Source organism: Drosophila kikkawai, chromosome 3R (genome assembly GCF_030179895.1).
Source record: "Drosophila kikkawai strain 14028-0561.14 chromosome 3R, DkikHiC1v2, whole genome shotgun sequence".
Lineage (NCBI taxonomy): Eukaryota > Metazoa > Arthropoda > Insecta > Diptera > Drosophilidae > Drosophila > Drosophila kikkawai.
Window position 1 is genome coordinate 21,800,703 of NC_091731.1, and position 19,482 is coordinate 21,820,184.

At 38.1% G+C, this 19,482-nt stretch overlaps 1 protein-coding gene across 1 annotated transcript; it reads right to left on the reverse strand.

The window, feature by feature from the left end:
- Nucleotides 1–3,796: 3,796 nt before the first annotated feature.
- On the reverse strand, nt 3,797–10,313 carry glec (gliolectin). Its single transcript, XM_017165129.3, has 2 exons — nt 9,458–10,313; nt 3,797–4,262 (listed from the first exon to the last, which is right to left on the reverse strand). Exons 1-2 carry the CDS (start codon nt 9,906–9,908, stop codon nt 4,135–4,137), a joined length of 579 nt encoding a protein of 192 aa, XP_017020618.1. The 5' UTR covers nt 9,909–10,313; the 3' UTR covers nt 3,797–4,134.
- Nucleotides 10,314–19,482: the final 9,169 nt, after the last annotated feature.

Here is a 19,482-nt window from a genome sequence, read left to right on the forward strand (position 1 = left end):
CGATCATGATAACAGCTAAGAATAAAGATATTATATCACTTGTAGCTTAAGCTATAAAATTAATTGATTGATGAAATGTTACAATCTTTACGTTAATATAAAATACTCTAACAATATTATTTTAAAATAATCTAAATCCCCGAACTGAAGCTTTTGGGTTTTTATTTTAATTCCAAATCTATTCAGGCTCTGTTAAAATGTTAATAGTTTTTACTGAGAAAGGGTATATATAGCAAATGATCCGAGTCGTATAGGTTCAGGGAAATGATGCAAAGCCACAACTTGGTCAGGAGATTAGAGCAGTGGCCGCGGGATCAGCTCCACTTTGCTTTTTTCCCCTTTGCTGACCTCACGTTATGCGGTCCACACTGAAACATAATCTATCTTTTATATTGAAATTTCAAAAATATTATATTTTTTATTTATGAAGGTAATATAACAAATTGAGAAAAGGATAATGTATATATGCAAAGAACAAAAAAGGACAAATGATAAAAAAAATATTCTTTAAAAATAGTTAATAGCATAGTAATAATAAATCTTAAGTTTCGTATAAATATTATTGTTGTCAAAAACTAATTTAATATTTTATGTTTAAGTTTAAATGTTTAAATCGAATTTTCAAATTTAGGGACTGTTAGGTATAGTCCAAAACAAGGAAAATCTGCCAGGATGCATAAAATGCATTACAAAAGAATACAATATTTTTTTTAAGTGCCGAGCGAATCGCAAGTTAGGGGAACCTCATTTCAGGGCTGATTGATTTCAATCCCAACTTCGTTCAACTGTCAGAGATGGCCTTGGCTCGCTTTTCACGCTTTTCCAGCCATTGCACCCCAACTCGAATGCAGGCGCTGACATTAATGGTGATTAATGCGAAAAGGGAATGCAATTAAATTCCGCGCAATAAATTATTGTGATTTTAGCAGCCGACGAGAGAAATAAAAACTCTGAAATAAAAAGAAATAGAGAAACAGCAATTACAACAAAGCAACACCCTGTTTTTCCATCTTATTTTTTTAATGGCGCTGGCTTAGGCAGTACCGTTATGGCAACCACCGACGTCATAAATTCTGCTTTTCAACTTTGAATTTATTGCGAGGCGAAAAGGCAAAGGCAGCGCTGCGGCAGCGCAGTCAAAACTGAAAACTGCGAATTGCGAATCGCGGCCAACGCGAATTTGCCGAGAGTACAAACACCTCTGCCAGCTGCCTTTCTCTTTCCTTTCGTCCTCCGCTCGATCACACATTGTACAGTGGCGGTGAGTAAGATAGCTTTGAAAAGATCGATTTCACCAGGTGTTACAAAGGATTATGTATAATTCATTATGATTGGTAAATCTTGTAATTATCAAAAATATATAAAATGATAAACCAACAATTTCATAACATTATAAATAAGCAAAGATATAATCCAAGCTTAAATTATAATAAAAAGATTACATAACATTCTGTGCTATTAATGTACCCTCTATTGTAGGCCTGAGCTTTGTTGCGTTACGTGAATGCGTGTCTTTAGATACAGATGTATGTACATATGGATGTACTTATGTATAAATGTATGTATAATGTGACTGCAATGCGAGTGCAGAGCCATTAAAATCTTGAAATTGCATGCTAATAACCGTACCAGGCCGCTAGTTAAGTGGGCAAATATGTTGTACATGCTTGTTACTAAATGCAGAGCATGTAATTTGCCTCTATGCCAGTGCCATTATTATATAGCATATTGCATTCTTGATTCGCTCAAGAGAGCAGTCAGTGCCCAAGTGCCTGGCATAGCAACAGAAGCCATAAAGAAGTGGAAATTTTCTAAGACGGTTGGGTAAGCTGTTCCCGTTTTTGATTTCAGCCGTGCTGTAGGAAATTGCAATAAATAAAAGTATCTGCAAGATGTAGATACGATTTGGAAATGTATCTTTAAAGTAAATTTATAGAAAATTGTGGCCAAACTTACCTTAAGATTGTATCTTTCGGAACAATTCAATATTATCTTTCAAAATATTTTATTTCGGAATTCTTGCACCTCTATAGGTCACCTCAGCTTTAAATTATAATTCCAAAATTAAATAAAATTTAAAGATAGATCCATGAACCTAAACTGTAGCTAACCATTCTATGAGCTCCCAAGAGCAACGGAAAGCCAAAGTTTTGATTTAGATTATAAAAAAGGGGAAAAATAAGGGGCCTTAAAAACTCTGGATAGCATCAATCATCATCATCAGACGCCCAGCGATCGTTTGTATGCCGGAAGTCACAGCCAATCTAATGTTAAGTGCCCACTCCACTCCACCAGCCACATAACAATAAAATAGATATGCACACATACGGACGGATAGCAAGTAAATTACGACTAGAAAGCATTTTCCCAAAGGTCCGCCGGCCATATGTACGCCTATTGAAAGGCACACAAGTGTGCCCACGAGTGCCCCACAGTGAAGCCTCTCAATTGGTACGGGTGATTAGCGATGAAAGCGAATAGAGGAAACCCTACTAATTGGAGAAGGTTCGACTTCCTTTCCACTTTACTTTTTTTGATTGCATTCCGAACCTCTACAGAGGTTTTGATTTTTACAGTAGTACCTTGGAAAAAAGTTTTTCATCTTCTCATGTAAAAAAAAGTAAGAGTGAGACTCAGTTCTTCTGTCTGATAATTTGGTTATCGACCATTTCACTACTCTTGATTTCTTAAATCTTTAGTTATATCCATATTATCGAAACTTTACTGTGCCTGCAAAGAAAAGAACTGCCCTTGTCTAATGGGGCAACTGATGCATCCGGAGCTCAAAGCTGAGTCATTCCATCTATTTATTTTTATCTTTCTCCACTCATGTTCTTTACCAACTTTTCGACTTTTCTTTGCGCTTGGGAATAATCACGCCATCTCGTCCCAAAAGGGCCCCCAGAAAATAAAAAGCTTTTCAAGATTTTTTGTTTTACATTTGTATTTTTAAGAGTTTTTTTGTAGGTTTTTTTTTTTCTTTGTGATAAAGTGTTTTTTTTTTTTTAATGATTGCGTAAGTTTTACAAAAATTACTGTTTAGTTTTGTTTTAGAAAATATACACAGTGTTGGTTGTTGTTTTCTCATTTAGCTGCTTGGAGTTTTAGTACTTCTCCATACAATATACACAGTTAGGTTGTTCAAAATAGATTTTTTTTAAGAGGGAGGAAATTCATTTTGCCACAGATACGAAATATTATTATACAGTTCATGGTACAGTACATACAATTTAAAATGTCACATCGATAGTGTACATACAATAAATATGAGTTGAGGGGGTGAGGTGGGTGTGGTGTGTAAAAGTGTGTGTGTGTGTGTGCAGTATGAGTGTGTTTGTGTGGGGTAGGGTGGGGGCTAAGAAGAATTTGTTTTAGATAATTTCAATTATAATTACAATAAACAAAATAATAAAATTGTTTTTAATGATTGAGATCATGACACAAAGTAAATTGTAAATACTTTTGGCACACGCGTGCATCAGGATCCGAAAACACGCTGAGAACGCTTGAATTGGTTTTTTTGGATTTGGGGGTAAGAGTCTATAAAGCGGATGCATAGCGCCGATCTGTCGTCGCCGTTCACTCGTCTAAAATTAGCATTGCCTAATTACAATTTAATCTACTTTGTAAGTCTACGGCCGACAGCGAATCGAAGTGTCTTTCGCTGTCTCGCCACAATTTACGTATATATTGCCAATGTACAAATATAATTTCCTTTTTACACATAAATAATTTTTAGTATATATCTACGACTTAATAATTTCCATAATTATATCGATCGCTATGCATCCGGATGTATTTAATATTATATTATTTTTGCCTGTTTTGGCTGTGCACGCGCGCCAATCTTTTCTGGTTTTGTTTTTTTTGTTTGTTGTTTCTGGTTGGCTGTTTTTCGCTTTTAAGCATTTGTTTTTCCTTTTTTTTCTTCTGTCTCTTTATGCAACAACATTTGGGGACCGCAAAGTCTTGGTTTAAACAAAAAAATGTACACCTTGTGTTTGGGGTATACACACAAAAAAAAAAAATATAAACAAATTATTTTAGAAAATAAAATTACGTTTACAATAAATATCATATATTGCAATTGTTGCTCCGCCAGGGGCTGCCGATCAGTCGTCTTCTCCCCCAAAATCACTGCTCCGCATTCCCCAATTCGCAAGTCCCATTATCCACATTGTTGTTGCTGTTGTTGATGTTGTTGCTGATCTCGTAACTCATCTTGATGATTTTTGGCACATTTTTGCGAACGCGATACTTGCCTGTAAAGATAGAAAGGGAAAAACATTGTAGTAAAGGTAAATAAATATAGCTATCTTAAAGATATTGTTGTGATTTAAAACGTAGGATAGTTTCAGAGGCTTAAACCTTGGCACGACTACCATATACCCTTCTAATCTCCGTTCAATAGCTATACAAAGTTTGTGTTTAGTCACACCTCAAAAGTGGAAAATGGAAAATAAAAATAAAAGTGCAAGCGTCATTTTGTTTGACCTTCAGAAGCCAAAAGGGAAAGCAAAGTTAAGGTGTGCGAATCGAATTGCATTTTCGCAACTGAATACGTGTCAGTGGGTGTTTTCCTTTTCTGCTTCTTTGTAAAGCGTTCTTATCTCGCCAGAATTATGCACACTTGTGCAATCTAGAACACCTATTCGGAGAGAACCCATACCTGGTCATTGGCTAGCCGATAAATAAATGTCATGGCCGCAGCGATAACTGCAGCTTTGTGGGTAGTGAAAACCGGCAGGGGGGAAGGGAATTACTTGAGTAATCTATAAAGGCGAACGATCGCCGATCGCCCCAAGACGAATGCGTTCTGATAGATAGCCAAATAGCACATCAACCTCGCAAATTGTTTTTTTTTTTTGTTTCATACGCAGCTGTGTAGCTTCTACTCAAGTACAGTCCGACTTATTTTAGTGGAAGCTTCTTAAAGATGTTGTGTAAAATCTAAAGGGTTATAAGCCTTTGTAATGGTATATATACAAACACCTTTGTAGTAAAATAAATTTGTATGCTTTTCGGTAGTCAAAGTCTCCAGAACTTGCCCTTTTTTTGCTGCTAATACTAGTTGGGATTAGAGCTGAGTTAGACTGTACTCCTCTATCAGGTCTCGATCGCGGGCAGCTGCGGTTGCCTCATCGCGTCGTATAGTGAACCGCTAGCCGGAGCTTAGACGATCAGCGGAGACGCTCACGAAACCGCAGCCACTGCGCAGTGACCTAAAAGCTGAAAAGCTAAACGGCACAGCCACAAAAGGCTGGGGGGAATACAAAAACAAGAAACAAGCCCCAAGGCCAGCTTAGAAAACCGAATACTTAAGCACACTCGCTATTCGAGACTTCTATGGCGACTATATGAGACAAGAATGTTAATCTAATGGGGGGACTTGCTTGGCTTATTCATAAATAAATAACGCTTATAATTTAGTTTATTTTTTAAGTTACATAAGTTTTTCAAGCTAGAAAAACCGACAAGTTCTTAGCAAAAATATTCCCAATGATAAACAGAGGATCCATTTTTTAATGGTAGAAAAGCTTTCTTCTTTCTCGGGGGGCGTTACAACTTTACAGAAGAAACCTGGAAACCCCACAATAGAGAAAGAGAATGGATGGGGCAGACTGGCAGCCAAAGAGTCGCGCTGCCGGCGATACAATCAAATGTACAGTTATAGAAAATTATAAGCCAGCGACAAAGAACGTCAAGCGAAACGCAGGCGAAGAAGAAGCAGTAGGGGAAATCGGCAAAAAACGATCGCCTATTGTAATGAGCGGGTGGGAGCCGGAAAAGGGGAGGGAGAGGAACGAAAGAAAGCAGGGGAATTCTGTAATAAAGAGGTGAATGACGGGGAGTGCGTTTACCGTTATCGTTATGAGCACGCAGCTTGGAAGCTTTCGCTCCCCCTCCCAACTCTCTACCCCTCTTTTCTAGTAACAACAAAACGCGTTTTGTTTACGAAATGTGTGTGGAGAGAGAGGCGGCGATGAAAACAGGAACGGCAACAAAGAATTCACATTATAAATATTTATATGGGAGCTCCGCGAGAGAGTTTCTTCAGCATACTTAATTAGAAAACATAAATTTCCGAAGAATCGAGGAATCCCATAACAACACATAACTTCTTGCTTTTTGGGGCGTGGCGAAAAGGCCGAAGCAAAACAAAAAGCACAAAACGCTAAGCTAAGTAACTCTGTGAAAAGTACAGTACATGCCAAAAGCGCGGGAGAGAGCGAGAGGCGGAGAAGATAACAGAACTGGTGTCTAATTGATTTGTTTTTTTCCTCCGCATTTGGACCCGTTTTTTTCGATTCGGACCTGCCGCAAAAGTACAACAATAACATTTGGCGCTGTACTTACGCGATCTGCATGTGCGCCTGTGTGTGTGACCTTCAGACGAGTTTTGAAAAACATCAACAACGTGCGTGCGTACTACGCATAATAACACACGCACACACAGACACTGCTTATCAGCGAAGACGACTAAAAATAAACACGAAAAATAAGAAATTCGCGCCAAAACGCAAAAACATCATCAGCAGGGCGAGAGAGAAAGATCGTGTGGGCAGTGTTGCCAGGATTTTCAAAACACAACATAAAGCTATCTTTTCCGTCCTTTACAAAAATCTAAAAGCCAAAGCGCTTCTTCTCGATCTTTTATTTCATCATTGAAGTGATTATATTTTTTTAAGGAAAATGGCAAGGAATATTGATATTATTTTTCAAAAACAATTTGTTTTATCACAAAACAGCCTTTAGGAAATTTAAAACCAATTGAGTTTTCGAATCTGGCTAGTTTTCAGTATTTTTAGTGGAAAAAGGCTAGATTGGACAGCGAATTAAGGCTGAGACGGCAGCACCACCGCGAGCTCTCGCTCTCTTTGTCTCTTCCACTCTCCTGAACTATACATATATGTATTAATGTGTGTGCGTCATCGTATAAGAGTGACGCTGCTTGTTGTTGTTTCGCGTTCGTTTTGTTGTTCAGATTGCGTTTGTCGTCGTGGGTGCGGCTTTCAAGGCAGAAAACAAAAAACAACAACAAGAAGTGGGAGCTACAACTACAAGTACAACAATCCGCGTACAGTCGCAGGCGTGTGCCAAGTAGTTGATTCTCGTTTTGTTGTTGTTATTCATATATTTTTTTCGCCTGCAAGAACTGCAGCATGAGAACAACAAAAACCAGAAGGCGTTGGCGCTGATTTAAATTTAATTGAGGCCTCTCAATTAATTGCCAGCAACTGCCTTGTTCTTGTCGATTTTCCCTGTTTTCTTGTGTTTTTCGGCTGCAATCTCGCGTAGATCGCGAGGAAGATTTTTGGCGCGCGATTGTTATTCAACATTTTATTTTGGCGTACAGTTTGTTGTTTAGCTTTTCGCTTTGACACACTGCCAAATCAAAGACAAACTGGCGACAATTCTCGCTCTCCTCCTCTCTCCTCTCTCCCTGTCTCTCTCGCTCTCTTCTCCTCCTCCTTCTCCCCGCCTTCTCTGTTTGCCACGATTTATCAGCGAATATCAGCGCAAAGTAAAGCAGTCATAAATAACAATAAACCAACAAATGGAGGTACAGTCGAACGTCTACTAGAACTCAAAGTTTACAAAATAGTTTTCTATTAGTTTGCGAATTGAATGCTGTGAAAAATCAATTGAAAATTTGATTTTCTGAGTGTAGAACATGTGGGATTTATTAAAACTATTGAACAGTAATAGTTTTGTATCTGAGCATTACGTAATAACTAGTTATTTTCTTAGCAATGTTCCTGATTTGTTTTTAAGCTAATTGGGATAGGAAAACTATACAAATTTAATTATATCTTTAAGATAATGTATCTATATAATTGTTTAGAACATGAAATGTTACTTATTGCCTTGTAATATGAATAATGAAAGCTTCAAAACGATTCGAATTGAGCTGTCTCTCAAATTCGATATATAGAATCCCAACTGTGGGCTTTGATTAGTCGAGGAGTAATACAATAATATATTTGGTGATACTTTCTACCCAAGAGTCAATAACGAAATCGGGCCTTGACATGCGGAATTGATAACGAAACCGACGGGGAATGGCTGCTCCACAATGAAAGCGAAGTGTGAATAAAATTCGTAGCGTTTTCGTATCGTAAGTGGTTAGGAAACAGGGCAAAATGGAACGGCGCAAAATAACAAACCTCTATCAAAACAAAAACTGAAAAACAAGCTTTCGTTAAGCACAAGATTCGCCGTGTTCGTATAAAATAAATAAAAAAAGAAACGTGAAATGAATATGAATATGAAAATGTGAGGGGAATCCGGGGGAGAGCCGAGCCCTGCCAAACAAACCGATAAAAAGGGGCATTAACGGCACTTAAGGCCCGTCCAACAACACCAACAACAACTCCAACAACCAAAGAGTAGAGTGCATTATGTGCACAGTTGTTGCAAATATTGATCCGAGCCCTTAGCGCGCGGTTAAATAACCAAAGGCCGTATCGTATCATACCCTGCTGTTTGAGCGACTAGAACCTAGTAAACTATTAGACGTTTACTTGAGATTTTGATTCCGAAGATAGGATACACCAACCATTTCAGAGAATCTTTTAATTTGATCATTTATTGCATTACTTCAACTAAAGATACTTTAGACTCTTAAAAGTATCTATTTATCTATTTTACTATAGCTGTTTGGGATTCTATTTTAGGATTCAAATCCTTGGGATATGCACCTGAATGAAACCAAAAGGGAATCGAAAACAAGACCAACCCGAAAAAGAGAAGCGGACAAAGAAGTGACAATAAGAATCAACGCACGAAGGGAAACATAAAATTAGAAAAATCCAAAGGCAAGGGTGGGTTTCCGCGACCAACGGGAAGAAGTGCATAGGGGTGAAACCACTGGAAAAGGACGAACACAAAGCAAGGGACGCAAAGGGAAGGAATAGCGGAAAAGGGAATGAAAATCAGGTGCCCGCTTATTGGACGAAAATATAAAAAAAAATATATAACTCTATGACTCAAGCTGTACAATGTCATATAATTACTTAATAAAAAAATATATATATGCTGGATTCCGTTTACAATATAATTAGAAATGTGATATAAACAATTTTAATAAACCATAACGATCCTGTTTTTAGAACGAGGAAATAAAATTTTACTTGAAACTCGAGATACGTACATATCTCTATTTACTTAGATACATTCACAAAAAAGATATACAAGAAAATTTTTAGGTAGAACGGTTGTAATAGCTTGTTATGATATTCTTTGAAATATTGTAAAATTCAGGAAAACAACTCGAAATCTATAGATCCAACAATTCTATACCTTGTTTTTTTAGAGAAATCTAGAAAGATATTTTTGAATCTGATGTAATTTGTGAAACCTTACTATTTTTAGATGAGGGTCTAGGTAAAATCTCCCGGAATTTATAATTTAGGTCTTGACCTTCTTTTCCCATAAATCACTAGTTAATACTTACGTTTCAGGCCATGTATCGTGCTGCTGCTGGCGAGATCCGATGAACTGTTGCTGCTCATCCGCTTGATGGCAATGGAGATCTGTTGGGCGGAAATGGCCACGCCGGCGCCCATCGAGGGCGGTGTTGCTTCTGGACAGGATTTGGGGCTGGTGGTGGCGGAATCGCTGAGCGGTGGTGTGACGACCGATTGGTAGGGAAACCGCTGTCCAGTTATCTCCGCCGCCTCCTGCTCGCGCTGCTCCTCCGCCAGGATGTCGAAGTTGTAGCACTCCTTGATGCGGATCAGCATCTTGCGCTGCTCCTTGGCCAGCAGCTCGTCGATGTTCGAGTCGCCGGGCGCGTTGCCAAACAAATTCCGGGCGATGCTCTTCCGTTCCGAGGGCGATGGCGCCGGACGTAGGGCGCTGGGGCGGTGGGTGGCATGCAGATTTATTGGCGGACACAGAGTCATAATTTCGTCAGTTTTTTTTTGTTCTGTTTTCCTTTTATATATTTTTAATTTTATTTATTTTGCTTTGGCTTGCAAGTGCTGTATTTTTTGCGTGCCTGTAGCTTTTGTTTCTCTAATTTTCAAGCTACTTTCACTCGAACTTTCACGTACACACAATCGCACCCAAACACACACTGCGCACACTCGTACACTGTGCGAAGTTCACGTGCATATTTGATGCATTTTGCAATTTTAGTTTCAGGTCGTCGTTTCTTCCCCACTTGTAAACCACAAATTTGACTTTATTTGTCAATAAAAGTTAAAAAAACACAACCGATTGAGCGACTTTTACGTATTTCGCGAGGTTTCCTCAGTGGAGGTTTATTGTTCGGAAATTCATACGCCGCGTAGCCCGTCAACAAATTTTTTTTTGAATTTTTCTCGTTTCCTCTTTCTTTATATACCGATTTGCGACGTGTTGCGAGAGAGCGCCCACAGCGAATGTTGAGATACAGTGTAGCGAGAGAATGTTGCCAGAAAAAAAAATGTGAGAGAGTGTCGGAGAGAAAACAAATTTACTCGCGAAGACTTTAATATCGCAACATTTGTCTGGCAAAATTCTCTCGCAACGTTATATCTCAACATTCTCTCGCAACATTATATCTCAACATTCTCTCGCAACATTCTATCGCAACATTCTCTCGCTACACTATATCTCAACATTTGCTGTGGGCTTGGAAAAGGTGGTGCAGAAGAACAAAGAGAATAGGATGACGTCACAAAGCGCATTTGTTTGCCTTAGTTTTAGAGCGAAAAAACTGAATTATTTTTGGTTTCTTTGTTTAAATGAGAAAATGTTGTGTTTCGGTTTTAATTTATTTGTGGAATTTGTTTGTAGTTTATTATATTATTAAGTTAAAAGCATTAAAAAAAAGTTTAATAAATTGTAATTATTTTATTTAAAAATATCTTTATAAAACAGGGTTAGGATGGAACCCTATTAGTTACTGGTACATTTTATTTACACATAGGTATTGCCTATAACTTGGTACTTGTTGAAACATTGAATTTTAGGTATTGTATTCACAACAGTAGAATATATTGATATCACTGGCATAAAACGTACCAAAGAGTAAAAGTACTTTCTAAGCATGCGTCACCTTCTTAAAAGCTTCGTGGGGAAATAAAAGAGTCTAGCAAAGAGAGAGAGAGAGCCCTTACTATTACAAAACAATTAACTTCCCCTCTCCAGACACCTAGACTTACGATATTAAATATTTACATGTAACAACTGTGGAAAGTGAATCTGTTTTCCGTGTGCCAATTACTTACATTTATGGCGTGTAAATACAATTAGTTATGCTAGATTCTCGACTTTTGTGTGTTTGTGTTAGCTCCACACAAATACCGACTAAACTGATATGTTGACGGGCTTTTTGGGGGCCCTAACTCAAGGTCAGAGCCGGGCTTCATTTCATGCGGCATTAAACGGCCTAATTGGCCGTCGACGTCGACGTGCCTGGTAACAAATTACATGGGACAAAAAAACGATTCCCTGGAAAGAAATCTAAAACAGACGCAAAATATGAATGTAGAAATAAACACTTTCGCGCTCGAGGCGGCAATTCAAGCGTAACGCCACACAAACGAAAGTGAAAAGAGTTGAAAAACCGCATAGAAATAGAGGTAGGAGTTGGTTAACACTCGTTGTGAATGTGGGCCACAAGTAATTTCAATAATGCTGAGTCAGAATCGCCAGAGGAACACGGGGCAGCAACGGGAACTGAAAATCAAGCAGCTGGTCGTTGGTCTTCGGGTGTCTCCTCTGGCCTCTGGATTTCTTGTCTGGCCTGGACCTGGACTCCGGACCGATTAGTCATTTTAAAGAGTGGCCCGAACAAAGGCCGCGCCCAAAGGATTGCGATTTATTATTGTTCAGAAGGGGTACAGTGGGTATTCGCTAAGGGGTTAAAGTTTTCAGCTGTTTTAAGATGTGGAAAAAAGGGTAAATAAAAAAATAAACCTTTGGCTTGTTAAAGGTAATAATGTTGTCAACAAATTTGGTGTTCTAAAAGCACCAAGATCTGTCTAATCTGTACAGACGAACGTGCCTGTAATGAGTGTCTAAATCCACTCGTCTGGTGATATTAGTCAAGAATCTATACATTTTATGGGGCTGTAGCTACCTATTTCAGCCTGTAAGATACATTTTAGATAGTTTTTATTTCATAATACCCTTAACCCTATGACTATGACTAAAAAGTACCTTATCAGTCTCCACTGTACCCCGATGATGGTTGTTTTCTTTTGCTTTATTATTATTATTTTTTTTGGCGCGATGTCCAAATTCGGATTGGCAACTACCTGCAAGAGAGGTGAACACACAAACAAGGACAGGGGTTGAGGGTTGCGATCGAGTTGTATCCGGGATCGGAGGGTATGGGATCGGGTGGATCAGTGGCACAGGTCAGAGTGGTGCCGCCAAGTAACTATGCAAAACCAACCCTCGCGCCAAAAACAAGCCATACGAGTAATACATGGAACCACTCGAAAGGGAACAATGCAGTTGGAAATGTGTGAAAGTTGCAGATATCCCCTTTCTATGATTTTTCCCTTAATCTTCCTCCCTTCTATGTACCTTTTTTGTTCGAATTTCCGAAAAAACCCCGCCAGTTGGTGCTGCTGCGTCATTTCAGCTGAAATGCGTTTCAGCCTTTACTTGTTTTTGATTTTTTCGTGGCTGCGCTGATTTGAATGCACGTATTGCCTCTATTTTTATCTCTCAGATACGTGTCTGGCTCTACTGATGGGCTACTTTTCCTGCCTGCGCCGTCTGTCGAACGCAGCTTGTCTGCGGAAAAACTCAAGCTGTTTTCCCTGTGCCCGAAATTAGTTTATGGCCCACGTACCAAGTATAGAGCCCAGGGTACAATGAATGGTTATATATGAATGAAACGGAACCGATCAATGGAACTCAACTGTCGCACGCGCTGTTCCTGAGGTTAACTGCTGTTTTAAAGGTCGCTGCCGCCTTTATGCAGCCGGGGGGTTCAGTCTGCGCTGACGTCACGTTTGTCTAATTAATAAATGAGCTCATTAAAGAGAGCTCTACCCTGTCCCGTCGGCGACTGCAATCTGCAATATGTACAAATATACATATACATGCACGTGGCAACAACAGCTAGGCACTGCTTTGGGTGGAGTGTATCTAGCGGATACTTTGCACAGGGAGAAATAAGGATGATATTTTATAGATACTAAAAAATTAGTGACATAAGTAGAGTTAAATTTTGCATGCTAGAAACACACAAACATTAAATGACAAGTGAAAATAATACTATGATTTCTAACTCTTAATATTCTTCTTCTACTTTCTTCTTCTCTCTAAATATTATTTTGAAATTGATTAGTTTTTCTTCTACGTGTAGTATCGATGTCAATAAGCTATTTTTGGTGCATGACTGCATTTTATGGGCTAGAATGTAGGGGGGGGTGTGAGCACATAGGGAAGCAAATAGGAGGTGGGGTATTGGGTGGCAGCACTCTATAGTCCATCTAGTGTATATACAATTTTGGTTTTTGATATGCATTATAAATTCAGCTCAGCACTCGCACACACAAATGGCAGAACCTGTGCCTCATTGCAATTGCTTTCCTTTTTTTTCGCTTTTTCATTTTTATTATTATTTTTTTTTGAGGCATCTGTAATTTTTGCGCCAATTTCTGCGGCTGCTGCTGTGGATGAGGATGTGGATGTGGATGCGGCTGCCCTCATCAACGGAGACACACGGATACGAATACGTATACGAGTGCGAATACCTGCTGCTGCTCTGCTGGTAATTTTGAGCACACACATTTTTTGCGCCAAAAACCAAAACCTGAATCTGACACAGCCGCCCGGTGCAATCGCCCTGTCTCTGCCCCGGACTCTGCGGCTCTATCTTACCCTCTTCCCGTTTCCGCACTTGAAATACATCCCCATTTACACTGAGAAAAAATAGTAGTAGTAGTTTATTAGTTGTTTATTCCTGGAAGTAAGAGAGGGAAACTTATGTTTAGTATATTTAAAACTTAATAAAATGAAATATTTTTCAGATAGACTGAAAATTTCCTTAGGGTTTTCTACATTAAACGTAATACAAATTATAGCAAAGTGCTCCTATGATTCCCAAGTACGAATTCGGGAAAACACTGGCATAATATCTAAACAATTTGGAGAATTTTTTTTTCTAAAATGAAAAGAGAGCACTTGTCCGCTTTTTCAAATTTTTAAACAAACCAAATTAGATAATAAATACATTTTTTTTTATATTCCCATATTTTCTTGATTTTCTTTCAGTGCCTGAATATCTCGTTGAGCTGCTCAAGCTGGAACAAGTGCTTTGCTTTTTCCTTTCTCCCGCCCCTGCCCCTGTCCTGTGTGTGAGCCTTTCCTTTTTATTTTTCTGGTTTTGTTTTTTTGAGCAGCAGCAGCCGGAGAAGGAGGAGAATCATCGAAGAATCCAAGGATCAGAGCGGAGGAGATGCAGGCGAGGAGACAAGGACGCAGACGGAGCCGGCTCAAAGAATTCTCGTTTTTGAGCCGCCAAAAGTAACATCTGCTCCCCAAAAAGCATAGACAGACGAGGAGAAGAATTGTCGCTGTCCGCTTTTGGTTCCTTGTTTTTATTTTACTTTTTTTTTTTTGTTGTATTTTTTATATTTTGGCTTTTATTATGGCCTTGCCCGAAAAAGAGAGAAGCAGAAGGGGGAGAAAGGGTTGAGTTATGCGGTTTTTGAGGAGGGGAATCGGGAGCAGATCAGGAACCGGGCGATAAGTGCGTATCAATTGGACACTCGGGAGATAGAATTACATGTTTCCTCTACCCATAAACCCGCTGGGCGTTTATAGAGGTTTGTAATTAGGAAGCCAGTTCCTTGATTTGCTGCCATTGTCCTTCAAGGAGATTTAATCAAGGAAGAACTGGAAATTTTAAAGAAAGTTTTGTTTTTGAGATGTTTAACTGGTTATATGTATGTGCGAATGATGATCCATAACTATTTTCATTCATTTTTTTTACGAAAATCTGGGCTTACACTTTAAAACCAGTTTTAAAGTAAGAAGTCTGTAATTTCATCAGATTTTGAAAGCTTTTTAAATTTTTAAGAATTAAATTTCCTGGTTTATAACAAACTTTATTTCAAAAATGAATCAAATTAATCACTAGGGAACACTGATGACCAAATGGGTGACTTCCTGGCGAAACTATACAAGCACCAAGCCTGCTTTATTTTCAAAAGTATCAATTTCATTCCAAAAAGCAATGTATTTAAGCAAATATGTATCTTTAGATAAGGGATATGACTCATTTAGTCTTTATAATTCAATTTCTTTTGCAGTAAAATTTATAAAATAATTTGGACATAAGAATTTCGATAAGACTAAAGTAACCACTCAACCTGGAGATGATTCAGAGAGCTAGCTTTAGGTTCGACGTTTCCCTTTATGGATTACCCTTGCCTTTTGCCCTATACCCACACACACACACATGCCCCCTCTGCCACTCTTCCTGCCCCGAGTGCTAATTTGCTTCATTTATCTTTCCTGGTTTCCTGGACGGACAGACGACAGATTGCCGAACCCCGGTCCGGTGCGATCCCAGTTGATCCCAGAGAAAAGCACTACAATTACTCGACGTGACTGTTGGGCGCTTAATTGCAGCAGTGGCTCGGGTTCTCTGGGTGCCTCTTGCTGGCTGCCCCATAAATCTCACGAGCCTCCGATTGCAGAGTGTCCGGTTCTAAGCGCTCTGGACACAATAGATAACACTGGCTGTCCCACCTCAATTCGGACGTAATAGAGGCTACACAGATCTCGGATCTCGCCACGAGAGAGGATGGATTTCCATCGCTTTCGCCGCAGCTGGCGGGGATCGTGTGACCAAAACCAAACCCAAAACCCAAACCCTTGACCACTGGCCGAGGAGGCATCATAATTCACAGGCGGCAGGGCACCTCGCGGGAATTAAAAGGGGGAAACCTAAGCCTAAGACAAATCGCATGTGTAAGTTGGCTGTGCGAAGTGGGTCGCGGAATAAATCAAATCTGTGGGTCACCTTAGGCAGCAGCAGCAGCGGTGGTGGCCATGCCTCGGTGCGTTGTTGCATGTGGCACGTAATGCATGTTGCCGGTTGCACCCAGTTGACCCACTTGCGGAATCTTATTTACCATCGTCGTGGGTCTGGTCTGTTCCGCGGGGTCCGCGATCTCCGCGGGCCGTTACTTTTCACACCGAAAAACTGGTTGGGAATGCGAAAAACTAGGCGACAATTGTCAGTTCTGTGAGAAGGAGGGAGGGGAGTTACACGGGAAGAAATCGGTTGCTAGAACTAGTTTTAACTAAAATTATTCTGTGGTATTTTGTGTGATTTTTAGAGCTATTTTTAAGAGGGTTTTTTAGAAGTTCTTTTAATAGACTTTCTTATGGAATACAATCTAGTAAGTATTGATCAGAATATATATAAAAATTAGATAATAAAGAAAATCGATTTTAAATCGATAGACAGCTTTATTTTTTCAGCTTTGCTTGGTATGAAGATAAACTTAAGCCGTTAAAAAAATCCTTAAAAATTAACTATTATTCAATTACAATTCAGAAATTTTTAGGGAACTGTTAAATAATCAAAGTCTGTGATATTTTTGTAACCAAAAATCGATATTAAATCGATAGACAGCTATGTTTTTGCAGCTTTTCTTGATATTAAAGTTAAAGCTAAAGATTCTCAGCTAGCAATATTCGTAATTAATAATATTAATTTATATTTAACTTATATTTATTCATAAAACTGCCCTTCACTTAATATATATTCATAGAAAACCCTATTTTCTCTGTGCAGTCACTTGGAAAATGCCAGACAATAGCTGCCGCCAGCATAATAATTGATCGCTCTGCGGCAAGCAACTTTCCAACTGGTTTTATATTTCTAACCCAAAACACTATCAAAGATTTTTCCTTAATTTCCCACCAGTTTTATCCAGTTTTTATTGCCCTCTCGCCGTTCGTTCGTTCGTTCGTTCGTCTGTCTGCCCATTGTCTAAGATTTTCTCCCTCTCTCTATTACCATTCGCTTTGAATTTTTTATTATTATAACACAAAAGAGTTTTCTTCAGAGCCCAAAAGTTTTCCATTTTTCCTCTAAACAGCCTCGGAGTTTTGGATGAATTATGCGCCAGGGAGTGGTGACCTCGCTCAGTGGTTGGTTGGTGGTTCGCCGGTTTCTGTGGCTTCATTTCGTATGCATTTTGGGGTGGGGGGGCAGGGGGGAAAAGTGAATGGACTCCGGACTCTGACTTGGACTCTATTAATGTAATGCGATCTGCGGAGCATGGAAAATCAAATGAGATCGTTTTGCTCCGCCTGTCAGAGCGCCTGAAGTTGATGTATCTCTGGGTTGCCGCATGTATGTATCTTTGTATCTTTTTTGCATCTCGCGGTGCGCTAAGCTGACAGCATCTGGTCAAGCTGCAACTATTTGCGGCATATTGCATTTTGTGTTCAATTCGGTTGATTACATGCAATGCACGCGCCGCCCTGGTCAAGAGTCTGGGTGTTTGTCAGCTGCCCAAATATTTTTGCCCTCGACTGTCAAACATCCCTCATAGAAAGTATCTTTCAACTCAAAAAAAAGTAGTTAAATTCTTTTGAAAATTTATATAACAAAGGTTTTTCAATTATATTTAATTTTATATTGGAAATAAATCTAAATTTAATTAATTTAGTCATTAGAAATATTTTTAAGTTAAGGGTTTAACTATACTTTCCAAGATGGAAAGATAAATTATAGTCTTGAATTTACAACTGATTTATTTTCGGGTTTAACTTATTTTCTTTTACATTATTAATCCATATATTTTTTGCAATTTATAATAATTTAAAATTAACTTTAAATTGTATTATTTTCTATTATTTTTTCCCTCTGTGTTTGAGATCAAAATTCAGCCTCCCTCATTCGCTCGCGACTTGGCCCTTTGTCTGTCAGCGGCATTTTGTTTATTTTTATCTGGTGCTATTTTAAGTTTGGTTTTCCTTGCATTTCCATTAATTTTTTTTTTGTTGTGCTCCGCTGTCGCGTGTTTTATTTGGTTTGGTTTGCATTTGCAAGTGAGGCGACTACGGTGAAGCATAAGTAAATATTTACCATACCATACCCGGAGCCCGTGCCTGGATCCGTCTCCGCGTACATAGCATCTCTGGCACGGCTGGCTTCCTGTCTAAATAATTGCGCATCCAGCAAAAGGCCAAACAGATGGAAAATTAAAAGGAAATGCACGCGGGGCGATAAGATCCAGAAATAAAATACAGCAGGAGGAAAATGTACAGAAGGGGGAGGTTTAGAGTCTTGACTAGATGAAGTCTTATTATTTAAAAACAGAATATTGAGTTAATTATAATTAAATTTTCTTCAGTAAATAAATAATAAATAAATAAATATTACAAAGATATATCTTTGAAAGATAGTTACAGTTCGAAGCCTTTACTATCAATGAAAATATGATTCTAAATTATTTTGATATATAGTAAACTAAATATATATTTTTTATATTCAATAAGAGGGTCTTTGATAATATTTTTTTAGTTTTAAAAGGATTTAAATAAAAAAGGCTAAAAAAGAATAAAATTAAGAAAGAAATCGCCCGGTATGACTTCTGTAAAATCTATTTCATAATCAACAGAAATCCAAGACTTGTGATCTCCACAAAACCCGCTCTATAAGTTATATATATATATCATAGATCACATTACATACCCCACACTTACAAAATTCGCCACAAATTGCCTTTTGTTTTAATGTCTCAACACAATCGATATGGATTATTAATAGATATTCCAAGATTTTTCAATTAACAAAGCCATTATGCAATGCATTGAGTTGTATGCGAGAGAGTTCGATGTTTGCCCTAGTTACTGGACATATGGCCATGTGTATTATGTATTAATTTATGAATATTTATGTGAAGATAAATGGGCACTGAGAAAAAAAGGGCTTAACAAAAAATATTACTTTAATATTGTTATTAAAAAAAAAGAATTTTATAAAGAAATAAACGTATTAAAAATTATATAAAATAATAAGAAGTAAAAATAATGGAAATATATGCTTTGAAAATTAAGTAAAATAATCATTATATATTTTTAAGTTTAAATTTAAAGAAGGCTTAAGAATAATAAAGATTGTGTAACATTTTTTAATATTTAATATTAAACTGTATTTTTCTTATGACAAACCATATTTCCTTTATTTATTTTGTTTAATAATCTAATGAGTAAATCACATCTTTAAATATTTCTTTTATAATTTATCATTTCTGCAATAATCTCTTATAATTGTATAGCATTTAAATTACAAAGAAACATTATTTAATTATTTTATATTATTTCCCGAACTTCAGCTTTGTTTAATTTTATATCTTTAACTGATTTACATTGATATCTCATTCAGTTCCCATTTTTTCTCAGTGCACCTTCACTTGATGATCGCTGGAACGTGTGCGCTGCTGTTGGGCAAACCCATCATATCCATCCATATATCCCGGCCCCGACTGACTACTGGGCGTA

Coding starts and splice junctions, on each gene's coding strand:
- glec (XM_017165129.3), bottom strand. CDS start 9,908: ATGACTCTGTGTCCGCCAATAAATCTGCATGCCACCCACCGCCCCAGC. Junction 4,263..9,457: donor CACGATACATGGCCTGAAAC/GTAAGTATTAAC, acceptor CTATCTTTACAG/GCAAGTATCGCGTTCGCAAA.